Raw genomic sequence first — 22,754 nt, forward strand, 5'->3', positions numbered from 1 at the left:
TCCTGGAATTAGAGGGAGGGAGACAGTGGAGGACCCACTTTGCTGAAATCAGAAAATACTTCTATAACTGCAGGGATTATAATGGGAAAATATGCATTTAGTTCTTTAATTTGTCCCCAAAGCATTCCCTCAGAAGAGCCAATGGATACATTCTCCATTTAATAATAATAATAATAATAACGATGGCATTTATTAAGCGCTTACTATGTGCAAAGCACTGTTCTAAGCGCTGGGGAGGACACAAAGTGATTAGGTTGTCCCACGTGGGGCTCACAGACTTAATCCCCATTTTACAGATGAGGGAACTGAGGCACAGAGAAGTCAAGTAACTTGCCCAAAGTCACCCAGCTGACAAGTGGCGGAGCCGGGATTTGAACCCATGACCTCTGACTCCAAAGCCCGTGCTCTTTCCACTGAGCCATGCTGCTTCGTGCTGCATTTAACAAATGAAGAATTTACAGCACTAGAGGTGAAATAATTTTCCCAAAGAAACACATCAGTTAGTGATCAAAAATTGTTATGATAGATGCTCTTAAATAAAAGGAATGGTGGATCTTTTATTGAACATGGAGTTCTAGAAATATTTTAAAATGATCAGTTTAGCTTTTGTTTTTAAATGCTGATCAAGAAATACAGTCTATAAAGAGGAAAATCATGACATAAAAATAAAATTCCAAAGCATAACACCTAGTGCAATAGTAATTTCCAGTCTAGTCTGCTTTTTAAAACAAAGCTGAAAACTAAATATTTACTTCAATTGTGTGGAAAGCAACAGAGGGAGTAAATACTCTGGGAATATTATTCTTGATCATGTTACCATTGCAACTTTAATGTGAACAGTGCATAACTCCCAGGAAAGTCAATGAGATTCACTAGGCTTTAAGTTCCTTTTGAAGAAGTAGAGATTACGGTCCCAGCGGAGGCCTTCTTGACAACATTTACGTCTGTATCCGAAACGTTAAGTTAAAGGATTTGGCTTCCAAGAATTCAGCCCAGTTGGGACTTCACCTTTCAAAAGAATTGCTGCCCAGAGCCACTTCTTTCTTTAGCAATTTGATTAGGAAGTGCTTTTGGAAAACACTGACAAAAAGAATAGCGATACAAAAACCCATCTACGTTTTCCAGTCCTTTCAAACTTCAAATGGAGTTGCCTTCTACATAGGCATCCCCTGTTACTGAGCCATGCAGAACCTGCTACAGTTTCTTACAATTGCAGTTCTGTTCCAGTTAAGGATCTGGAGGAGGTGGCTGATAATTTCCTCTTCATCTTTTCATACCAGATCTGAGGCTATTAAAATTGAAAGGATTTTACTGTGGTTGCGGCTAATTTTTTACTGCCATGCAAGCACAAAGGAACCAAAGAAACAAAATAAAGACAGTTGAGGTCTTCTGATGCCCACCCACGCACAACTTCTATCAAGGCACAATTCACCCACAAAGAAAGGGGAAGGACACCCATTTGTGTCCTGCTGCCATTTGACATTCATTATAAATCAGAATCAGTTTAATGTCACATGTGACATGTCATTGTCTTGAGGTATTCTATGAGAATGCAGCTGGGGAATTTTGTGGAAGTAAAAGAATTGCATAAATATGGGATGCAGAACACATGGCAAGGCAGAAGAATACATTTATTCTACAACCTAAAGTTACAAGTTGTAGATGACGATGAAAACAGATGAAGCAAAATTGGCAGCCTGGACTAAGGTAAAGTCCAAAATGATTCAAGGCTCCCAGTGGCAGTTCTGGATACAATTTTACTGTTTTTATCTATTTTAAGGAAAAAAAAAATGGAGGTGAGGGAATATAAACTCTGAGAGTAGCAAATGGAACATAGATCCCCAAACATCCAGAAATAGAGAACTATGAGGTTGGCCATGTTGTTACAAAGTGAGACCGGATTTCTAAAAGCCCTACAAAGCTACTCATTCATTCAATCATATTTATTGAGCGCTTACTGTGTGCAGAGCACTGTGCTTACTCAAGCTCTCAATTCTATCTTACAGGAGCTGTTACCAACACTGGAGGATCACGCTTTTCAAGACTTTCAACTAGTTAACTCCCTCTTACATATTTGCTGTTTTGCCACCATACATCCCATCTCAACAAGTCTTGTTGCTTTCAAGACTCTCACAATCAGTCGGTGGTATTTATTGAGCACCTTACACTGTACTAAGCACTTGAGAAAGACCAATACCAGAGTTGACAGGCACGTTCCCTGACCACAGGGAATTTACAGTTTAAAGGGAGAGAAGGTCATGAAAATATATTATATTCATTCATTCATTCAACAGTATTTATTGAGCGCTTACTTGTGTGCACAGCACTGTACTAAGCGCTTGGGAAGTACAAGTTGGCAACATACAGAGACGGTCCCTACCCAACAACAGGCTCACAGTCTAGAAGGGGGAGACAGACAACAAAGCAAAGCACATAGACAGGTGTCAAAACCATCAGAATAAGTAGAATTATAGTTATAATAAATAGAATTATATTATAGATATGTACATAAGGACTGAGGGTGAGGTGGCTAGAGAAGCAGCATGGCTCAGTGGAAAGAGCGCGGGCTTGGAAGTCAGAAATCATGGGTTCGAATACCACCTCAGCTACTTGTCAGCTGTGTGACCTTGGGCAAGCCACTTAACTTCTCTGTGCCTCAGTTACCTCATCTGTAAAATGGGGGTTAAGACTGTGAGCCCTACGTGGGACAATCTGATCACTTTGTATCCTCCCCCAGAGCTTAGAACAGTGCTTCGCACATAGTAAGCGCCTAACAAATACCATCATTAATTAATTAAGTGCTTAAAGGATACAGATCCAAGTGCATAATCATCACAGAAGGAGAGGGAATAGGGCAAATGGGAGATTAATTGGGCTAGGGCCCTTGGAGGAGGTGTGATTTCAATAAGGCTTTGAAGGTGGGGAGAGTGCTTATCTGTCAGATATGATGGTAGAGGGAGTTTCAGGGCAAAGGGAGGTCGTGGGCAAGGGGGTGGCAATGAGCTTTGCTTAATTTATCTGAACTTAGAAATTTAACATCTAAGAAAGAATTTTGAATTGCAGCATGGCCTAGTGCAAAGAGCATGAACCTGGAAGTAGGAGGACCTGGGTTCTAACCCCGGCTCTGCCACTTGTCGGTGTGACCTTGGACAAGTCACTTAAGTTCTCTGTACCTCAGTATGCCATCAGTAAAATGGGGATCGATACTGTGAGCCCCATTTGGGACATAGACTGTGTCCAACCTGATTAGTTTGGGCCTGGGAGTTACCAGGACCTAGGTTCTAATCCCAGCTTCACCACTAATCTGTTGTATGACCTTGGACAAGTCACTTAACTTCTCTGTGCTTCAATTACCTCATCTGCGAAATGGGGATTAAGACTGTGAGCCCCAAGCGGGAGATAATAACAATAATAATAATAATAATGGCATTTATAAAGTGCTTACTATGTGCGAAGCACTGTTCTAAGCGCTGGGGAGATTACAAGGTGATCAGGTTGTCCCACAGGGGGCTCACAGTCTTAGTCCCCATTTTACAGATGAGGTAACTGAGGCACAGAGGAGTTAAGTGACTTTCCCTAAGTCACACAGCTGACAATTGGCGGAGCCAGGATTTGAACCCACAACCTCTGACTCCAAAGCCCATGCTCTTTCCACTGAGCCACGCTGCTTCTCTTGGATTGGATTTTTTTTTAATGGCATTTATTAAGTGCTTACTATGTGCAGAGCACTGTTCTAAGCGCTGGGGAATTTACAAGGTGATCAGGTTGTCCCACGTGGGGCTCACAGTCTTCATCCCCATTTTACAGATGAGGGAACTGAGGCCCAGAGAAGTTAAGTGACTTGATTGGGTAGGATTCTCTTGGAGATGGATTGTGTTCAACCTGACCTTGTATCCTGTAGTTTGCACCTTCCCTAGCATTTAGTACCGTGCCTGATATATACTAAGCACTTAAAAATATCGAGTAACGCACAACCCTGTTTCATAAGCACACTGGTAATCAGTCCCCACAGAGAGCAGAAATTAAACTTGACAAAGAGGTGAGAGAAGACTCTCTGTGCATTGTAATTTGTGGAAAAAATAAATTATATAAAATTGATACAAGAATTATAAATGCATTCTTTCACTTGGCCAACAATTTTATTCTTTTATTCTGTGAATGAAATCAGTCATGCCAAAGATGTGGTGAGGGGAAGGCTGAAATTGCCTTGGCATCTTGACGCAACATTTTGTGTAGATGCCACAGATGTAGCATATTTTTCAGGGTTTTTAAATTTTTTTCCTCCATCTGGACATGTTACAGAAGAATCATGTGGGGATACATAACACTTTAAGCAAGATAAAAATCCAACTGAATTTGGAAGATCATAAGTGTACCTGGGCCTGAATATTTTGCAATTTTTAAAGTCCATTTAGTCTTAATACAAAAAAAAAGCCTGCTTCAAACATAAATGACTTAGGGAAAATATTCAGTGGGATCTTCAATTTCAAATATTTCTTACAAAAGCGATCAATGTTAATGTCTGAATGAATCAAAATAAATGAGTCAGTCAATGGAGGAGAATCAGAAGCATATGCACTAAATTTTCCTGAAAATACACACGGATGGACAAAGTAGGGGAAAACATAGACAAATCTTTTCAACTAAAGGAAAAAATGAGAGGCTTAAAATTTTGCTGAAACAAAATAGTTTTTGTTCTAGCCAGCCCTGGGAAAACTAAATTCCTGCAGGATTAGTATTTATATTTGAACTACTTAGACAAATTTTTCATCTCATTGCCTATCCCTACCAGACAGGGTTAACTTCAACCATTTCCTTGATTAACATTCCGATTAACACTTAGTGAGACACGCTTTTCCAAAACTACTTTCTGATTCTGTTCGTCATGTTGGACATCCGCATCAGTTTTGATGATCAGCCCAGTGATCACCTGCTATTCGATATTTGTGTTTTTCAGATTTCAAAGGTAAATCACAGGTAATTTACAGCTGGGAGAAGAAGCATGGCAGAAGTAGCTCAGAAAAGCAGTATGGCCTAGTGGAAAGAACATGCGCCTGGACGTCATAGGACTTGGGTTCTAGTCCTGGTGCCACCATATATCTGCTGAGTGACCTTGGGTAAGTCACCTAACTTCTCTGTCCCTCAGTGATCTCATCTGTAAAATGGGGATTGAAGCTGTGAGCCTCTTGTGGGATGTGGACTGTGTCCAACAGGATTGTGTTGTATCTACCCCAGCACTTGGTGGAGTAACTGGCACGGAATAAGAGCATAACAGAAACCATTAAAATAAACCCAAGGAAGACGAGATACTACAAAAACCTACACTCCATGTGTCTTCACAATACTTTAGACAATATCAGCCTCCTCACTGATGCCCCTACCACCTTTTTTCTGCCAATAATTAACTCCGCTGTCAGGGCCACTTTTCCGAAACTTTATTTTACCCACATCTTCCCACTCCTAAAAAATCGCAAACGGTTACCCATTCCTCTCAGCAACAAGCAGGAACTCCTGTCCTTTGGTTTTAAGGAATTCGATTCTCTCTTACTTATCCCTCCTTTTCCCCCTACATCCAGGTCACACTTTTTATTCTTCACAAATTAACACATTCACTGAGTCTCATTTGCATCTCTCCTGCCACTTACCTCCCCCTTCCTGTTCACACTTTACAGACTTCAGCTGTACCTGATTTCAAAGCACTTCTAAAATCACATCTCCTGGAACCTTCCCCAATTAAACATCTACTCTTCCCTGCTCATATCATCCCTATTGCCTATTTAGCACTTCTGTACCACCCAAGCACTTTAGGGTTCACTAACTCCCACAGCACAACCTGTGACCCTAACCCTGTTTCTTCTCTCTTCCTGTATGCTATTTTAGTTCCTCTCTCCCCTTTAGATTCTAAGCTCCTTGAAGGCAGGAATCTTGTTCACTAATTCCTCCACACTCCCCCAAGCATTTAGACAATGATCTGTGCCCATTTTCTAGGTCTCTTTAGAAGCTAATCCAATAGACAACTGTACAGCAGACGGGCAATGGAAGTTTCATAATGTAGAGAGCTCTGAATGGAAAGGAAAATCCACATCAAAAAAAGGTTATAATCTTGTCTATGTTATTCCAGCACTGAAAATCTATATTAAGATTTTGCTGATCCTTTCCAATATAAGCAAGTTTGTACATCAGTATTAGCTGGATTTATTAGGGGTTATTATAAATTACATTTGATAGAGTTACTGGATGTTAAAATGCCTCTTGCTCTTAAGCTAATGAAATGTGCTTGCAGGGATGAGGACATTAATAAACAATTCATATTCTAAAATCATTTTAATATCTAGATTGAGTCAACAAAATCCATCCATCAGAGTGTACCTTCTCACAATTCTTTAGTGTCCCTAAGGTTGGGTTGGCCAGGGATCAAATTTCATCTAGGAGTTGCAATTTAAGAGTTGCACTTGAGACTCCCTATTGATCCTCTGTGAGCCACAAAACACTGTTTCCAGATCCTGAGAGAAATGTAAACTTGTTCTCTTCTTTAATTCACCTGGATAGAACAGAACAATCTAGCCTTATAAAAATATCCATCTTCCTATTCGCCATTCAGTTAAGGAAGCTCTGCCATGTTTCTGCTGTGTGACCTTGGGCAAGTCAGTTATTTTCTCTGTACTTTGGTTACCTCATTGCCTGGCACATAATAAGCATTTAACAAATACCATTATTATTATTATTATTATTATTATTATTATTGTTATTATTATTATTATTATTATTATTATGCAGCATGGCTGAGTAGAAAGAACACAGGACTGAGAGACAGAGGTCCTTGGTTCTAATCTCGACTATGCCACTTGTCTGCTGTGTGACCTTGGACAAGTCACTTAACTTCTTTGTGCCTCAGTTATCTCACACCTGCAAAATGGTGATTCAATACCCGTTTTCCCTTCTACTTAGACTGTGAGCCCCATATGGGACTAGATTATCTTGTATCTACTCCAGTGCTTAGTACAGTGCTTGGCACATACAATTGCCTAACAAATATTATTATTATCATTATTATAATCATTATTATTATTTGGATTAATTATGTATACTGAGGGGCCAACAACACAGACTTGATTTACAATGAATCCCTTATGAGCTGGAAAAACATGTTTTGTTAACTTAAGATTCAAACTGTGTACCTTAATATGAAAATCACAGGAAATTAATTGAAAATAAAGACATGGACTTACTCTTGTTGTGTAAGCAGCTTCGGGATCATCCTCTAAAACACGTGAAAGACCAAAGTCTGAGACCTTGCACACCAGGTTACTGTTGATTAGTATGTTGCGAGCAGCCAGGTCACGATGTACGTAGCCCATGTCCGATAGGTATTTCATACCCGATGCTATTCCCCGAAGCATCCCCACCAGCTGTATGACTGTAAACTGGGCGTCGTGTTTCTGGGAAATGTTTGGAAAGCACAGTTAATATGGTAAACATTTTCTTAAGATACTCTAGTCAGAGGGTAATGATCCCTGCATCTAACTTCCTTTAGGTCAAGTGAATTCACCTTGGGTCAAACTCTGCAGACTAAAGGGAAAAAAGATCAGTGATTGCATCTGATCAATACTCTTCAAAGGCAACTGCTGAGCCCTTCCTCTGGGCTTTGTTAGATCTACCAAATCACTCATCAGAACCTCTCACTTAAAAATAAGAACACTGTCTGAAGAAACAAAAAAAAAAGGCATGAAAGGTTTTTACTTCCTTTTCCTGAGCTGCTAATTTAAATCGTGTAGAAAATAAATGACCCAGAATAATGAAATCATAACACCGGAATTTACCTTCAGAGATCACTGGTCTGCTGCCTGCTTCCATGAAGGTGTATGACTACATCACTCAGGAAAAATGTGTCCAATTTTATTGCTTTGAAACATGATAGTAAGGGTTTCTTTTCCTTATGTCAAACAATGATCCTCCATATTTGTCAGTCTTTCACCATGTATTTGTCCCTATATCTATTCTGTTATACCTTCTGTTACTGAAAACTTGACTCACCACCAAGTAGAACCTCAAGGTTAGTTTAATCAAGCAGATGGGGCTGGATGATGCTCAGGATGAGGTGACTTCTACTATACCACCACAGGGAAATTTGAAAACTCTAAGAGTAAGCAGGGTGGGCACATGGTTCTTTGTAGTTTGGGGGGCTTTTCCTGGCATTTTTTTAAAGTAAAGTTTCTTTCAGGAAAATCCCTAGAAAAATCCTTTAAAGTGGCACCCCTATTCCTCTTTGAGTTCAACACCCTAAAGAACGGTGCACAGGTCACTGTTTACTGGTGAGCAAATTATGAAGGATTTCAGCAGATGTGCAACATTAGTATAGTGCTCTGCACATCATAAGCACTCCATAAATATCATTGGTTGATTGGAGAAAGCACTTCTTCCATGACCGGAACTGTTTTTATTTCTACCGCAAATATTATTCACAAGACTTCAAAGCTCTAGATTTTAATTTTAGATGATGCCTTTTAAACTTGGAAAACTTGGAAACTTGGAAACTTGCAGTAGTGTGGTAAACATATTGCTATTTTCCAGGAAGTGAATCTGGGCAATCTTTAAACAATATAACCTATGTAGTTAATAAAGTATTTCATTGATATCATCAAAATTGATTGCCATGGAAGAAAGGGATGACTTTATTTTAGAGAATGAATCAATCATCGTGGGAAATAACAGTTTGCTCCAAGGTGACTAGTTATATTTGCAAACTATTTCAGAAATGCTTTTTATTTATTACCTAGGTATTGGAAGCTCACAAAGAATAGGGAGGAACTTATTCAGGTTTGACTTTGAGAATGTAAAATAAATCCAAACAAAAGAAATCCTAAATTATTAATACTGGGGACAGGGAGAGAAAAATGACATTTTATAAGTTTACTATTTCCCACTAGTATCAGAAAACCTCTGCTTTCCCGAACATAGGCTTGCCTTTAAGCCCAGAATATTTAATGATTGACACCATATTGGAGTTCATCCCTACTAGTTACAGCAACTTATTTCCTTTATGTAAGGGCAGGAAAAAATAAAGACAATATTCTATTTACTATTACTTGATGGAAGCATCACTATACTAGATTGTTAATTTATCTCAGATGACTGACTAAAAATAATTACTGTAAACTGTAATCAGTCAGTAACCTACAGATGGAATGCTGTTAATAATGCTTATGCTCCAGTTATTTCTGTCCAACTGTGAGTGTAAATGGTCAAGGAAAAATGCCTAATTATTGATGCCTTACTGGCCATACCGCCACACAACCCATCAGAGGAGAAACCATGAATGGAAAAATTAAGTCTTGAAATAATTAAGAGCAAAAAAAAACAGATATTTTGGTACATTATCCAGATATTTCACAAGCAGTGAACTAAACTGTGTGCTTACCCGTAAGAAGCTGTCCAAAGATCCATTCTCCATATATTCAGTGACGATCATGACAGGCTTACCTAAAAACACACGCATATATATATATTTTTTTTTTTTGAAGTGAATTTATAGTATGTACAAACTAGCAGATATATCCCATTTGGCTTTGGTGAGTGCACCCTCTTCTCTAACCCTGTTGATGATGCTCTCCTTATTTATCTGAACTCTTCTTCCCCAGGTGTTGGCTCTGCCTCCCTGCTTTCTTCTATTTGCCAATATTCTAGTGGCTCCAGAATCCCAGGCCCCTGGATCTGCTGTTTCTGGCTCCTTTCTTCTCTTTCCTGATGCTTTTACTCCACCTTTCCCGCACTCTTGGCCTGCTTTCAGTTCTTGCTCCTCCTCCAACTGAGCCCCAGCCCCTACCAATCATTGGGTGCCATCTTGGAGCTGATATGCTAAGAGGTGACTGACAGAGACACATCGACTTGTTATTTAAAACATCCCAAACTTGGTTTTAATAAACGTGTAAATATTGTGATGTCTATGCTAATAGGACAAGTTGTATTTGTTAGTCACTTGCTATGTGCCAAGTACTGTATTAAGCTCTGGAGTAGATACAGTGTAACCAGATTGGACACAGCCCTGTCCCATGTAAGTCTTACAGACTAAGTGGGAGGGAGAATGAGCATTGAATTCCCATTTTAAAGATGAGAAAACTGAGGCCCAGATAAATTAGAAGTCTTACTCAAGGTCCCATAGCAGGCCAGTAGCAGAGCTGGAATTAGAAATCAGATCCTCTGATTCTTAGACCCAATCTCCTTCCACAGTGCACGGGCCTAGAAGTCAGAGGGCTTGGGTTCTAATCCTGAGCCTGCCACTTGCCTGCCGTTTGAGCTTGGGCAAGTCACTTCTTTTTGCCTGAGTTTGCTCATCTGTAGAGATTAAATGCCAGTTATCAGTAGTTGTAATAGTATTTACTAAGCACTTACTTTTCCCAGACTTCCCAGACTGAGCCCCCTCCTTCCTCTCCCCCTCCTCTCCCTCCCCATCCTCCCTGCCTTACCACCTTCCCCTCCCCACAGCACCTGTATATATGTATATATGTTTGTACGTATTTATTACTCTATTTAATTATTTATTTTATTTGTACATATTTATTCTATTTATTTTATTTTGTTAATATGTTTTCTTTTGCTGTCTGTCTCCCCCTTCTAGACTGTGAGTCTGCTATTGGGTAAGGACCGTCTCCATATGTTGCCAACTTGTACTTCCCAAGCGCTTAGTACAGTGCTCTGCACACAGTAAGTGCTCAATAAATACGATTGAATGAATGAATGAATGAATGTTTTACAGAACACTGTATAATAGCACTGGGAAGGTATATAGTGTGGGAATAGAAACAGTCCCTGGCTCTGAAAGGGGCTCATGGTCTGAGCACAGTTATTATTACAAAATAAATTATTTCATGCATGGGGTTCCACAAGTGGTTTATAATATAGACGGGCATGGACAGCTATTTAGAAATGAGAAACACATCATAGACTTATCATTATTTTTACTAGACAAAAAGCCACAGATAAAGGGAACCCATCATATACAAGAAAGCAGAACTAAAAAAACGGCTATTGACAGTCCTGATGTCATTGAATCATGTTCCTGAATCATTTAAATGCATAACTAATCCCTTCAAGGCAATATTGTCAAACTCCTCTCTCACCCAGACCTTTTTCTATGGCTGACAATGGATTAACTTGTACACTGAATGATTTCATTTCTTTTCCTGGGTCCTGTCCTCATCCGTCCTCAGTCAATAATTCACTGAAGGCAGGAAAAAGAAAATAACAAGAAGCCTAGGGTCTCTGTGTAGACCCAACATGGGACAACAAGCCCCAGAATAATCAGGTTTAGACAGTGTCGTTTTTTTATCCAATGGATTTGGGATTTTATTTCTTCTGTCAATTAGAAACCCTTATGAAAAGGGTTTTTGCTTCTGACTAATTTCAAAGAGCCACAGGGATCTTTAAAGAAAGATATTATACTGTATTCTCTAAATACTGGCAGGGCTCATATGTGGTTTGAGCCATTTCACATGGCAAATCTGCAGCGGAATCAACAATAATCCTTAGGTGTATTGACTCTATGCCAGAAGTTCAACTACTGTTATCAGTCGCATTAACATATGTGATTTAGGATTGCAGTACAACTGTATGGTGGAAATAAAACCATTCTGTAGAAGGTTAGCAGTTTCTTTGAAGATTATCAATCATGGGCTATGCACATGTTTTTATTTCATATGTGTTTAGTGCTACTTGAATTTTAAATAGCAAATTGCCAGGCATGAACAGACCTTACCCCCTTTTCCTCATGACAGCAGAAATGATTTTAGTCCTTCTCATCATGAATGATGTGTTATGTTCTCAAACCTCAAAGAATAACTTTAATTCACTTAGAAATCCATGTGACACCAAACAGGGAACAAGTCTCTGTTTCCACATTCCATGAAAATTCTTGTTCTAGTCTAAGTCTAATCAATGCAACAATCAATAAGTGCATCCAAATATATTACAGTAGATTGAATAATTTATTATTCTCATGTGGCATTTGGCATCGACACTGTCCACATTAACCTAACAATGTCTGAAAGGGTTTTAACCTTGTACCTAAAAATGTCCATCCCTTAAAGGTCTGCTACCCCCTTAATCAGGAAGCAAAGCAAGATTAGTTTCTTCCTATTGACATCTGATCTACTCTAATTTGTTATTATTCAATTATAAATTGGTGAGAAACCTGGAAATGGAGGTTTATATATGCCCGTCAGCCAAAAGGGCACTATGAGTTATTGTTAAAAGAGAAAATAGTATCACAATCGGTTAATGTCTTGCTATTAGCTGCACAGCTCCAGAAGCCTTTACAGGTAATTGCCTCATATGATTGTGTTTTTCTTTTTCAGAAGTAGGTTCTATAGTTTATTAATTTTCCAGGTCCTTGGTTTCTCAACCTATTTTTTCTATCTTATGGTTCATGAAGCATTTTGCCATTAGTAGAGGGTAGGGAAATGGCTGCTGGAAGACTTCTTTCTAGTTATTATTTTACCTATTCAGCAGTCCTAGGATGGGCAGTCCTTGGAGAAGTTTGAAACCGTTCCCTAAAGAGAGATTTGGAGATTATCTGTGGACCTAAAGTATCCTTTTTCTCTTCCTGTCCTCCTTCTGTTAAAGGTAGGCCTAATCAGGAAAACAGAGCTTAAGATTCCAGAACAGTGGCAGTAACTGCACAAGACAAAGCCACTGCTCAAAGTGGAAACCCACAAAATCCAAATTCATATTTTATTGCAGCACAAACAGAAGCAGACCAATTAAGTAATTTGCAATTGGATCGGCTGAAAGCTACTTCATAAAGTTAGTTTTTTGAAATTACTTTAACAGTACTGGATCTCTGGCCATGGCTTCAGTTGGCCTGGGAGTGTATGCTCTCATTTCCCCTACTCCCTCTCCCTTTTTCCGTCATCCATGCACTGGGATCCATAACCCTTAAGCAATTGATATACACCCCTCCCCTTAGCCCTACAGCGTTTATGGTCATACTTGTAATTAATTTTCTTTCATCCCCTCTAGGCTGCAAGCTTTTTGCGGGCAGGAAATGTCTCTACTGACTCTGTTGTATTGCAATCTTCCAAGCCCTTAGTACAGCGTTCTGCACACAGTAAGTGCTAAATAAATGTCATTGATTGACTGATCAATTAATTAATCCATCCTGTCTGCCTCATTCAGTAAATCTTCCCTTTTTAAAACAAGAAAATGCTGTAAGACTTGACATGTCTTTTGAATGAATCTGTTGCCTTGAACTACAGATATATCCAAAAATTATCAAAGGACTTCCAGCAAAGGAGGGGGTTAGCAATTCATTTATTTTGAATTTGAAAAGAGGGCTAATCTCTTATCTATTGAGAGGTTGCAATGTAGCTTACTTACTACATTTTTATGTTTGTTTGTTTGTTTGTTTTAACTTCTTGGTGAAGCTTTACACTTGCCACTGCCCTGAAAGAAGCTTTTAACATTTCCTCACTCTCTTGGGAGGGGCCAATGACACGTGTTCTGCAACATGACTCCACAAGACCCTTGTCAGCATGGAACTATCCTTGCAGAATCTGTTCGGTGCCAGAGGTATTTGCCCTGTATTCATTCAATTGTATTTATTGAGCGCTTACTGTATGCAGAGCACTGTTCTAAGCGCTTGGGAAGTACAAGTTGGCAACATACAGAGACGGTCCCTACCCAACAACGGGCTCACAGTCTAGAAGGGGGAGACAGACAACAAAAACTGGGTCAAATTTCCTCTGTAAAATTCCTCTTAAAAAGTATGCTTGTCCCACACAGCACTAGTAAAGTACAAACGATCTGCATTACTCCTGAAGACAGTCATGGCTGAATTTACAGAGAGGTCTGTGTTCTTTAATAAGAATGACAATGAGTTATGATGTCCATTCTCATTTTTCCCTTATTAATTATAATGCAGTGGATGCTTCTTATCAGGGAAATTTAAACGAGATGGCTTTTATAATTTTGAAAAGTGCTTTTTCCCAAGTTTCATTGTAATATTTACAGTTCTTAGGTAAAAACACCACACACCTAGACTAGGATAAGCTTTCATTTTTTGATTCATGAGCTTTCCATAACAAAAGCAGGAATTGTTGCAAACACTTCTTTTTAAGAGGTAGATCACTGAGAATTTAGAGAAAGACACGGCTTCTTGGGTAACAAAGACACATGTCAGCTGAAACACTGGGACTCAGGGTGGCCTAATGGAAAAAAGATGGGGCTGGAAACCAGGATATTCATATTCAAGTCCAAGTTCTGCCAATGGCTCATTTGTGACCTTAGTTTCTTGGCCTCTTGGTGCTGCAGTTGCCTCATCTGTAAAATGGGCATAAGATCTCTGCTCTCCTGCCCTCTTAGCTTGTGAGTCTGTTGTGGGACAGTGCAATGTCCAATTTATTATTTGGAATAAAACACAACATTTAGCACAAATGTTTGCCATATATTAAGTGCTTAATAAATACCATTATTATCATATGTAAAATTCAAGACCTTGGAATGTACTTCTTGCTAAATGGATGTCCAGTATGGGCTTTGCCATGAATTCTCCTTTAACATTCATTGAAGTTTACAGGTAGAGCTGTATTGTTAAACTTCCAACAGCAGAGAAAGCAGCTAAATAAACTATTACTTCACATTTTTTAACTCTGTACATTGCATCTCTTCTGAAATGAGACAAGTGCCTTCAGAACTTTTGGTATTTGTTAAGTGAAATGAGGCTAGTGCCTTCAAATTTATGGTTTTTGTTAAAGTGCTAACGATTGCCAGGGACTGTAGTAAGCACTGAAGCAGATACAAGTTAACCAGTTAGGTTGGACACAGTCCCTGTCTTACATAGGGCTCATGGTCTTAATCTCCATTTTACAGATGAGGAAACTGAGTCACAGAGAAGTTAAGTGGCTTGTCCAAGGTCACACAGCAGACAAGTGATGGAGCTGGAATTAGAACCTAAGTCCTCCTGACTCACTGGCCTGTGTTCTATCCACTAGACCATGCTACTTCGCTAAATTATATCAGTTTCTATTCCAGTGATGGACCCAGAAAGAGAACAAAGAGGTCACAAAATACAAGCAATCCAGATGGAGGATGAACAGTTTATCAACAACATTTTCTACCACTCTTACTAGGAAAGAGAGTTTTAAGGTAAGTGATGGCTGATGTGGTCAAAATCTAATCAATGAATAAATCAAAGCACCTACTGAGTACTGATCACTGTACTATGCTCCAGAAAAAGTACAACAGTAGCAAAGTCACATGTTCCCTCCCTACCCTCAGGGATTAAACTATCTAATGGAGAGATGGTTAGAAATTATTTGGAAATAGTGAAAGCAGGAAGAAAAATAAGGGTATAGATGAATGTGTAAGAAAAGCACCTGAAGTTGAAGTGACCGGACAGACATATAAAGAGTAAAAAGTATATATACATACATGATATTGAGGTTAGTAAGAAAATGCATGGGTGGTATAAGAGTGGTTGTTGAGTTTATGTGGCTGGGATATTTTGAATTATTCAAAATATAATCTGATCATCTTTAATAGATGATGCTGTTTTATACATATATAATGCTTTTCATTAAAAGATAGCAAAGTGTTATACAGTCACCCTTTTGAAATCAGCTGTTGAACCGTCATATTTCAAATTGGCAAAGGGTGGCAGCTAGTAAGACTCAATAAGCATTGATGGCATTCCTATTCCTCCCTACATATACTCTGCATGGAACATAAACTGGGTAATGCAGGTTATAAGTAGCAGGGTAGCCTAATGGAAAGAGCATGAGTCAGGGAGTCAAAGGACCTGGGTTCTAATCCTGACTCCACCATCTGCCTGCTGTGTGACTCTGGGCAAGTCACATAACTTCTCTGTGCCTCAGTTCCCTCAGCTGCAAAATGGAGCTGTTCTCCCTTCTACTGGCTGTGAGCCCCATAAGGGACCTGGCTATCTTGTATCTACTCCACTGCTTAATACAGAGCTTGGTACACTAAACAAATACCACAATTATTATTGTTATTATTATAATGCATAAGGATCATCTACAATACAATAAGCTTTTCCATAATGTTAGTTTTCACTACACATTTAACATAGAAATAAGCACTTAGTACCGTGCTCTGCAAACAGTAAGCACTCAATAAATGCGACTGAATGAATGAACATGTTGGCATAACTGAATAAGTTGGTCTGAAAATGGGTACCATATTTTTACATACGGTAAAAATATATTTTTTTTCTCAAAAGAAGGTGAACTGGAAGCCAGAGAGACATTCCTGTGTGAGCATTCAAATGAACAATATTCGCATTAGTTTCCTTTAAGATACAAATGTTGGATTGGCTTCTATAATGGTGATGTCTGTTTACTTGTATTGATGTCTGTCTCCTCCCTCTAGACTGTGAGCTCAATGTGGGCAGGTATTGTCTCTATTGTTGTACTGTACTTTCCCAAGCACTTACAGTAAGTGCTCAATAAATACAATTGAATGAATGAATAAATGAATTTTCAAAAGACTGTAATGGCCAGAAACTAAAACTCATTGGCAAATGGTCCTCAAAATACAAACAGACTCAGATACAAGAGCTCCTGCATAAACTTCAGTAGTTAAGACTGTTTATGTTTTAAGTACAAGATCAATATTGAGTTTTTATAATAATAATATCAAGTATGGTATTTGTTAAGAGCTTACTATGTGCCAAGCACCGTTCTAAGCGCTGGGATAGATCCAAGGTATGCCCATGTATACACAGGCACATGTGACAGGTCATTCCCCAAGGAAAATTCTGTCTTCGCTTAATAAAAGTCATCCAATATATAAAATTAATATGGTAAAAACGGGACTTTGAGCTTCACAAACCCATTTCATAAAGAAAAATGCTCACTGGCAGTTCAAATTTGGTCACTTCATTGAAGGATCAGGAGGAGCGCAAGATTGATTGAGGCCAAAGGAAAAACTTTCAAATTTAAGGAATAACATCCTCTGTTTTATTTGTTCTCCTGTACCCTAAGCACAGAGTGCAGATTTTCACTCGTACTTTGTCGAAATGCACACGTAATAAGAAACACATGCTCCACAGCCAAGCCGAGTACTTTTAAAGCAAGGTTCTGCACTCATTTGTCAAAATGCAGCCATTTATACCTGATAACAACTTGCGTCAACAGTGTTTCTGAAATTTATTATGCTAACAGGCTACAAATTGCTGTAAATTATTAGTAAACTAAGCAGAACATGTGTGCTGGCTATTAAGACTACCGCCTTAAAAATCTCCTGAGACCATTGCAAATGGCAAGTTCTGAAGGGAAACAAATTATGAAACGGGGAAATGCTTCAGCACAAAGACAGAAGACTGACATCTTGTTCAAGTAGTCTATCCCATTACCCCTTAAGTGAGATGCCTTTGATTTGGGGTGATTACTCTGTAGGGAAGTGTGTGTGCCTGGCAAGAAAAATTTAAGTGACATGGTGCCTTCAGACTGCCCATTTCCACAGTACTTCCTCTTGGATTCTAATGTGGCAGGATTGGAGAACATATGCTTCCCTAGAATTGCATTCACTTTTGCTTAAGAAAAGGAAAAGGATAAAAATTTCCCAAAGCCTCTGTTATTAAAAAAACAAACAAACCAGCAAGATTATTTGGGATAAATAAAACTTATGCTGGCATGGTTGAGTTAAAACAGCACCCATCCTTCAAACTACAGTAACCAGTCCCCTATTAATGTAAAGGCTGCATTCTTGTCGAGCATTACATTAAGGAAAACTCTCATAGACTTTTATAGTGCCTTGAAAAAAAATTCAGGCTACAGGTCCCCACTCCCAGGCCTCCAGTGGTTGTCCATCCACCTCCACATCAAACAGAATCCCTTTACCTCTGGCCTTAAAGCAACCACCTTGACCCGTAATAATAATAATGATGGTATTTAAGTGCTTACTGTGTGCCAAACACTATTCTAAGTGCTGGGGGGAATACAAGGTAATCAGGTTGTCCCAAATGGGGCTCACAGTCTTAATCCTTATTTTACAGATGAGGTAACTGAGGCCCAGAGAAGTTAAGTGACTTGCCCAAAGTCACACAGCTGACAAGTAGCAGGGCTGGGGTTAGAATCCATGACCTCTGACTCCCAAGCCCGTGAGCCATGCTGCTTCTCTATCCTACACCCATCCTACAACAACCGAGCCCACACACTTCACTTCTCTAGCACTAGTTTACTTACTGTGTCCTGATCTTGTCTATCTCACCACTGACCCCTTTCCCACATCATCCCTCTAGCCTGGAGCTCGTCATCTACGCACTTGATTCGGTGACCTTGGAGCATTTGGCAATTGACCCTCCCTCAGGCCCACAGTATTTATGTACATATCTATGAATCATATATTATACATCTTTTATTTATATTAACGTCTGTCTCCCCCTCTGACTCGTAAACTCACTGTGGGCAGGGAATACATTAACCAAATCTGTCGTACCCAATCCAGACCTTAATAGAGTACTCTATACACAGTAAGTGCTCTATAAATACCATTGATTGATTGATGAGACTGATACAACATGCACTGCACAACCATTTTGTCCACCATCGTATTTTATTCTATCCAGTGAGATAGCTTTCTAAGAAGACTTTTCCTTAAACCCTAAAGGTGTTAGTGAAAACATGAATTATGGAAGACCTGCAACTGGTAGCACACTTCTTTTTTACTCCTGAGTTTAAAGGTGGTCATTAATCTCCCCAAATATCTTTTGCCTTTGGATATTTGAGGCTCTCGTTCTGCCTCTTCTTGTTTAAATGCAGCAGTAACAGTTACAGTGATGATGTTTGAGGCCCAAACCCCACTATTGAAGTTGTTAATGTCTCAGCTGCAAATAAGCCAAGAATGTAATGACTCAATAGAGAACTTGCTCACCCTGACTTGCAAAAGAGGTGTGATTAGAGCTGGTCTCAAAGAGTGTATTTTAACTGTGCAATTAGAAGCAATAATTTGCAAAATTGCCTGTGCAAAAAGACCTCCTATTTTCTGAACCAAAAGTCCATGCACCTAGTACAACAGATAAGATATTTTCACAGTCCAATTGCATTGCAGTCTAATATCAAATACGAATATATGGAAAGAGGTTTCTGCTCTTGCTCATCTACCCTGATTATATCCTTTTTCATTAACATATCTCTGTCTCTCTATTGTGGTTTTTCTAAATCACTCAAGTAACTCAACTACATAAATAGCCTTTGTTATGACAGCTAGGAGCAGGTGAAAGATTATATTTGATAATAGCCCCATTAGGTTTCCTCAGTATGTATACCACCCTATTAATTTTCTTCTCTCTAAATCCTTCATTTTATCCCAGATGTCATATGTGACAAACATTGCTTTTAAATACTCCTCTAACAGATCTTCGTACTGTGTTTCATTTGAAACATATGAGATTATTTGGATATCTAGGTACCCCCATGTGTTCATGAGGAATTGAATGTATCTTCGGTAGTCTATATTAGCATATTGCAAGACCAGACACAAAACAGATGTTTTAAGATTTTCTGTAATTTACAACCCAATAAAAAAAAATTGATATGCTGAGGGTTGTCCATAAGGATTTTGGTAATTGTGACAATTTGAGCTTGATTTCGGGGGCATTTTCAATAAAGAACAAATAAGAGGCAAACAGGATTGTTGGCAACTATTTCTTGTCCCTCAGTGCATATTTCCATTGTTTAGGAAATAGAAATAAAAACATGACAGAGTGCTTTAAAAAAATACATTCCTGAAAACTGTGGTTTCTGAGCAGTTGAGAAGCCCTTGGGTATACTGAGTCAGGAGATTCTCTTGGTTTGGAATTTTGGGTTGAGCAAAGCAAAGCAAGGTTGAGCAAGACACCAATGTCTCCATTGGGAATATCCAGAATGGTCTATGGCCCTCCAGGAAGACAATGTTCGGTAGCTAGGAAAGGGGCCAGGATCTACTGCATCGACATTCCTGCAGGCCTTCCTGAGGTAGAGAATGGACTGACTCTCCTTTCCACCTTGAAAAACCCATAGGGATTTCATTTCCAGTGAAGACCCATGTATTCTGAAGAATGGGGGAGAAACAAGGTAGGAAAATTGTTTAAAAACATTTGCCTTTCACATAGAACCCATAATTCATAAGCCATTTGCATTACTGCCCAGAGGAATATTTGCTCCAAAATGCAAGATTGTTCTAGATGTAAATTTTAAGAACAATGGTCAGTTCCCAATTGGCTAGTTTATAGAGTATTCTACTGGCCAATTAATTTCCTATCAACCCTTGGGAAGATAGCAGGGAGAAATGAAGGAATTGAACATCTAATTTAATTTTGATATTCAGTGAGTCAGTCAGTCAATCATATTTATTGAGTGCTTACTATGCCCAAAGCACATACTAAGCATTTGGGAGAGCATAATATAACAAGATAACAGAAACAGTCCCTGTTCATAACAAACATCATCTAGAAGGGGATCTAGACATTACTACAGATAAATAATATTACAGATATGTACAAAACTGCTGTGGGGCTGGGAGAGGGGATGAAAAGAAGGAGCAAGTCAGGGTGACACAGAGGGGAGTGGAAGAAAAGGAGAGAAGGGCTTAATCAGCGAAGGCCTCAGAGGAGATATTCACTGGAAACTCTTTAAAAGGTTTGGTGGCATTGGTAGATGACAGTAATATATAAACAGGGGTTTGGAGAATGCCTTATGGATGTCATTTATCCACAGTCCCCCTGTCATCCACTGCTACAGAAAATTGAGAAAAGGCTAAAATAGATAGAATCTGTAAATCCTTCAGTAAAGCAGTTCAAATGAAGTTTCAACAAAGAGATGTTCAATTTAAGACTTGTGCAAGAAAGTTTTTCTCCTAGACTCTCAAGGATTGGGTCAGTTTGAGTTTGGTAAATGAGCCATTTCAAGCAGAGCATAGATTGTTAGTCCAGACTTCGGAACTCCTCATAGAAAGCCTAGGGAAATTTAAAATCTTAAATTGTTTCCTGAGCTAGATGGTTCTCTTTAAGTCATTACTTGTCTGTCAGTAGAAAGTAAAGGACATTATACTGCAAAATCAATCGATGAATCAATGCCATTTCGTGAGCACTTACTATGTGCAGAGCACTGTACTAAGTGCTTGAGAGAGTACAACAGAATTAGCCAAAACGTTTCCTGCCCATAATGAGCTTACCGTCTAGTGAAGTCAGACATCTATATTTATAAATAATTAATTTGTAATATAGAATTTAAAGATATGTACATAAAGTGCTATGGGGTCGGGGTTGGATTTTTTACTCTATTATTTATTTATTTTACTTGTACATATTTATTCTATTTATTTTATTTGGTTTATATGTTTTGTTTTGTTATCTGTCTCCCCCTTCTAGGCTGTGAGCCCGCTGTTGGGTAGGGACCGTCTCTACATGTTGCAAACTTGTACTTCCCAAGCGCTTAGTACAGTGCTCTGCACATAGTAAGCGCTCAATAAATATGATTGAATGAATGAATATCAGATGTCCAAAGGTCACAGATGCAAGTGCATTCAAAATGCAGAAGTGAGAGTGAGAGAAGGGTACAGTGAGTAAACTGGCTCTGGAGGATCAGAGTGTGTGGGCTGGGCTGTAATAGGAGATTAGTGAGGTGAGGTAGAATGGGCAAGATGATTAAGTCCTTAAAGCAAATGGTAAGGAGTTTCTGTTTGATGTGGAGGTGGATAGGCAGCCATTGGACATTCTAGAGGAGTGAGGAGGCATGCACTGAATGTTTTTGTTGATAAATGAAAACATGTGTTTAGGTTCTAGTTCGACAAATGATCAAAATTCCTGAAGAAAAATGGTATCAATTGCCCATTTTGATCAAAGGACAATCATTTCCACATTAATTCCAACAGGATGAATTACTTCTTTCTGTTAATTAGAAATCCTTTGAAATTGAGGCTTCAAAAGTCAAGCAGCATTACCGGAAAATGCAACTTTTTTACTCATTTATAACAATTAGCTCTGCAGCAATTACCAGTTTTTTAATACTGCCTGCCAAGTAGTTATATACAATTTTGCCACTACAATGAATTTCCATAACAATCAATAAATGGTACTCTGAGTACTATACTACACACTTGGGAGAATACAAATAAATCATTATTTTTCACTCTAATGTATTTTCCAACATAAACATTTGACCGGTGATATTGGAGTTTAATCCTTGATTAAACTCTCAATGCTAGACCATGAGAGTGACAAAGATTTTCCTGCACTATGATTGTTGAAGTCATCTAATAGTTCACTTTAAGATTCCTTTGGATGTTCTTCTGGATTTTGTTTTTATCATCTCACAAAAAAAAATGCATTGTAAAGCTTGCAGGTATGTATGCCTTGTTAGAAATACTATACTCCTGATAAAATACCTATGGCAGTGAATAAGTCTTGAGGTACCCTGGGGAACACTTGGAGATGGTAAACTGACACGTGAGTTATAATATATTTTCATCCAGATAAATTTAAAAACATTTTTGCTCTGCCTCCTGGAGATGAACTCTAATATCTTACTTTTGGTAACAACTCCCTCCAGACGAATGATGTTGGGATGGTCAAACTGTCCCATGATGCTCGCCTCTCCCAAGAAGTCTCTCCTCTGCTTTTCAGTGTAGCCGACTTTCAAGGTTTTGATGGCAACAGAAATTTCCTTTTTGGAAGGAAGCTTCAGGCGGCCACTGCACACCTCTCCAAATTCACCTGGAAGGAAGAAAAGTCAACTCTTTGGTCACATAACTCAGTATAAGAA

At 38.9% G+C, this 22,754-nt stretch overlaps 1 protein-coding gene across 3 annotated transcripts in view; it reads right to left on the reverse strand.

Moving 5' to 3' along the window:
• EPHA3 (EPH receptor A3) overlaps positions 1–22,754 on the reverse strand; it is a 95,283-nt gene that overhangs the window by 21,191 nt on the left and 51,338 nt on the right. For all 3 annotated transcript variants that reach the window (XM_038766260.1, XM_038766259.1, XM_038766262.1), the window contains exons 8-10: positions 22,520–22,705; positions 9,419–9,480; positions 7,230–7,439 (exon numbers count right to left, since the gene is read on the reverse strand). In XM_038766260.1, coding sequence (XP_038622188.1) covers positions 7,230–7,439; positions 9,419–9,480; positions 22,520–22,705 — 458 coding nt within the window. The remainder of the gene's footprint in view (positions 1–7,229; positions 7,440–9,418; positions 9,481–22,519; positions 22,706–22,754) is intronic.

This window comes from Tachyglossus aculeatus, chromosome 24, assembly GCF_015852505.1.
Source record: "Tachyglossus aculeatus isolate mTacAcu1 chromosome 24, mTacAcu1.pri, whole genome shotgun sequence".
Lineage (NCBI taxonomy): Eukaryota > Metazoa > Chordata > Mammalia > Monotremata > Tachyglossidae > Tachyglossus > Tachyglossus aculeatus.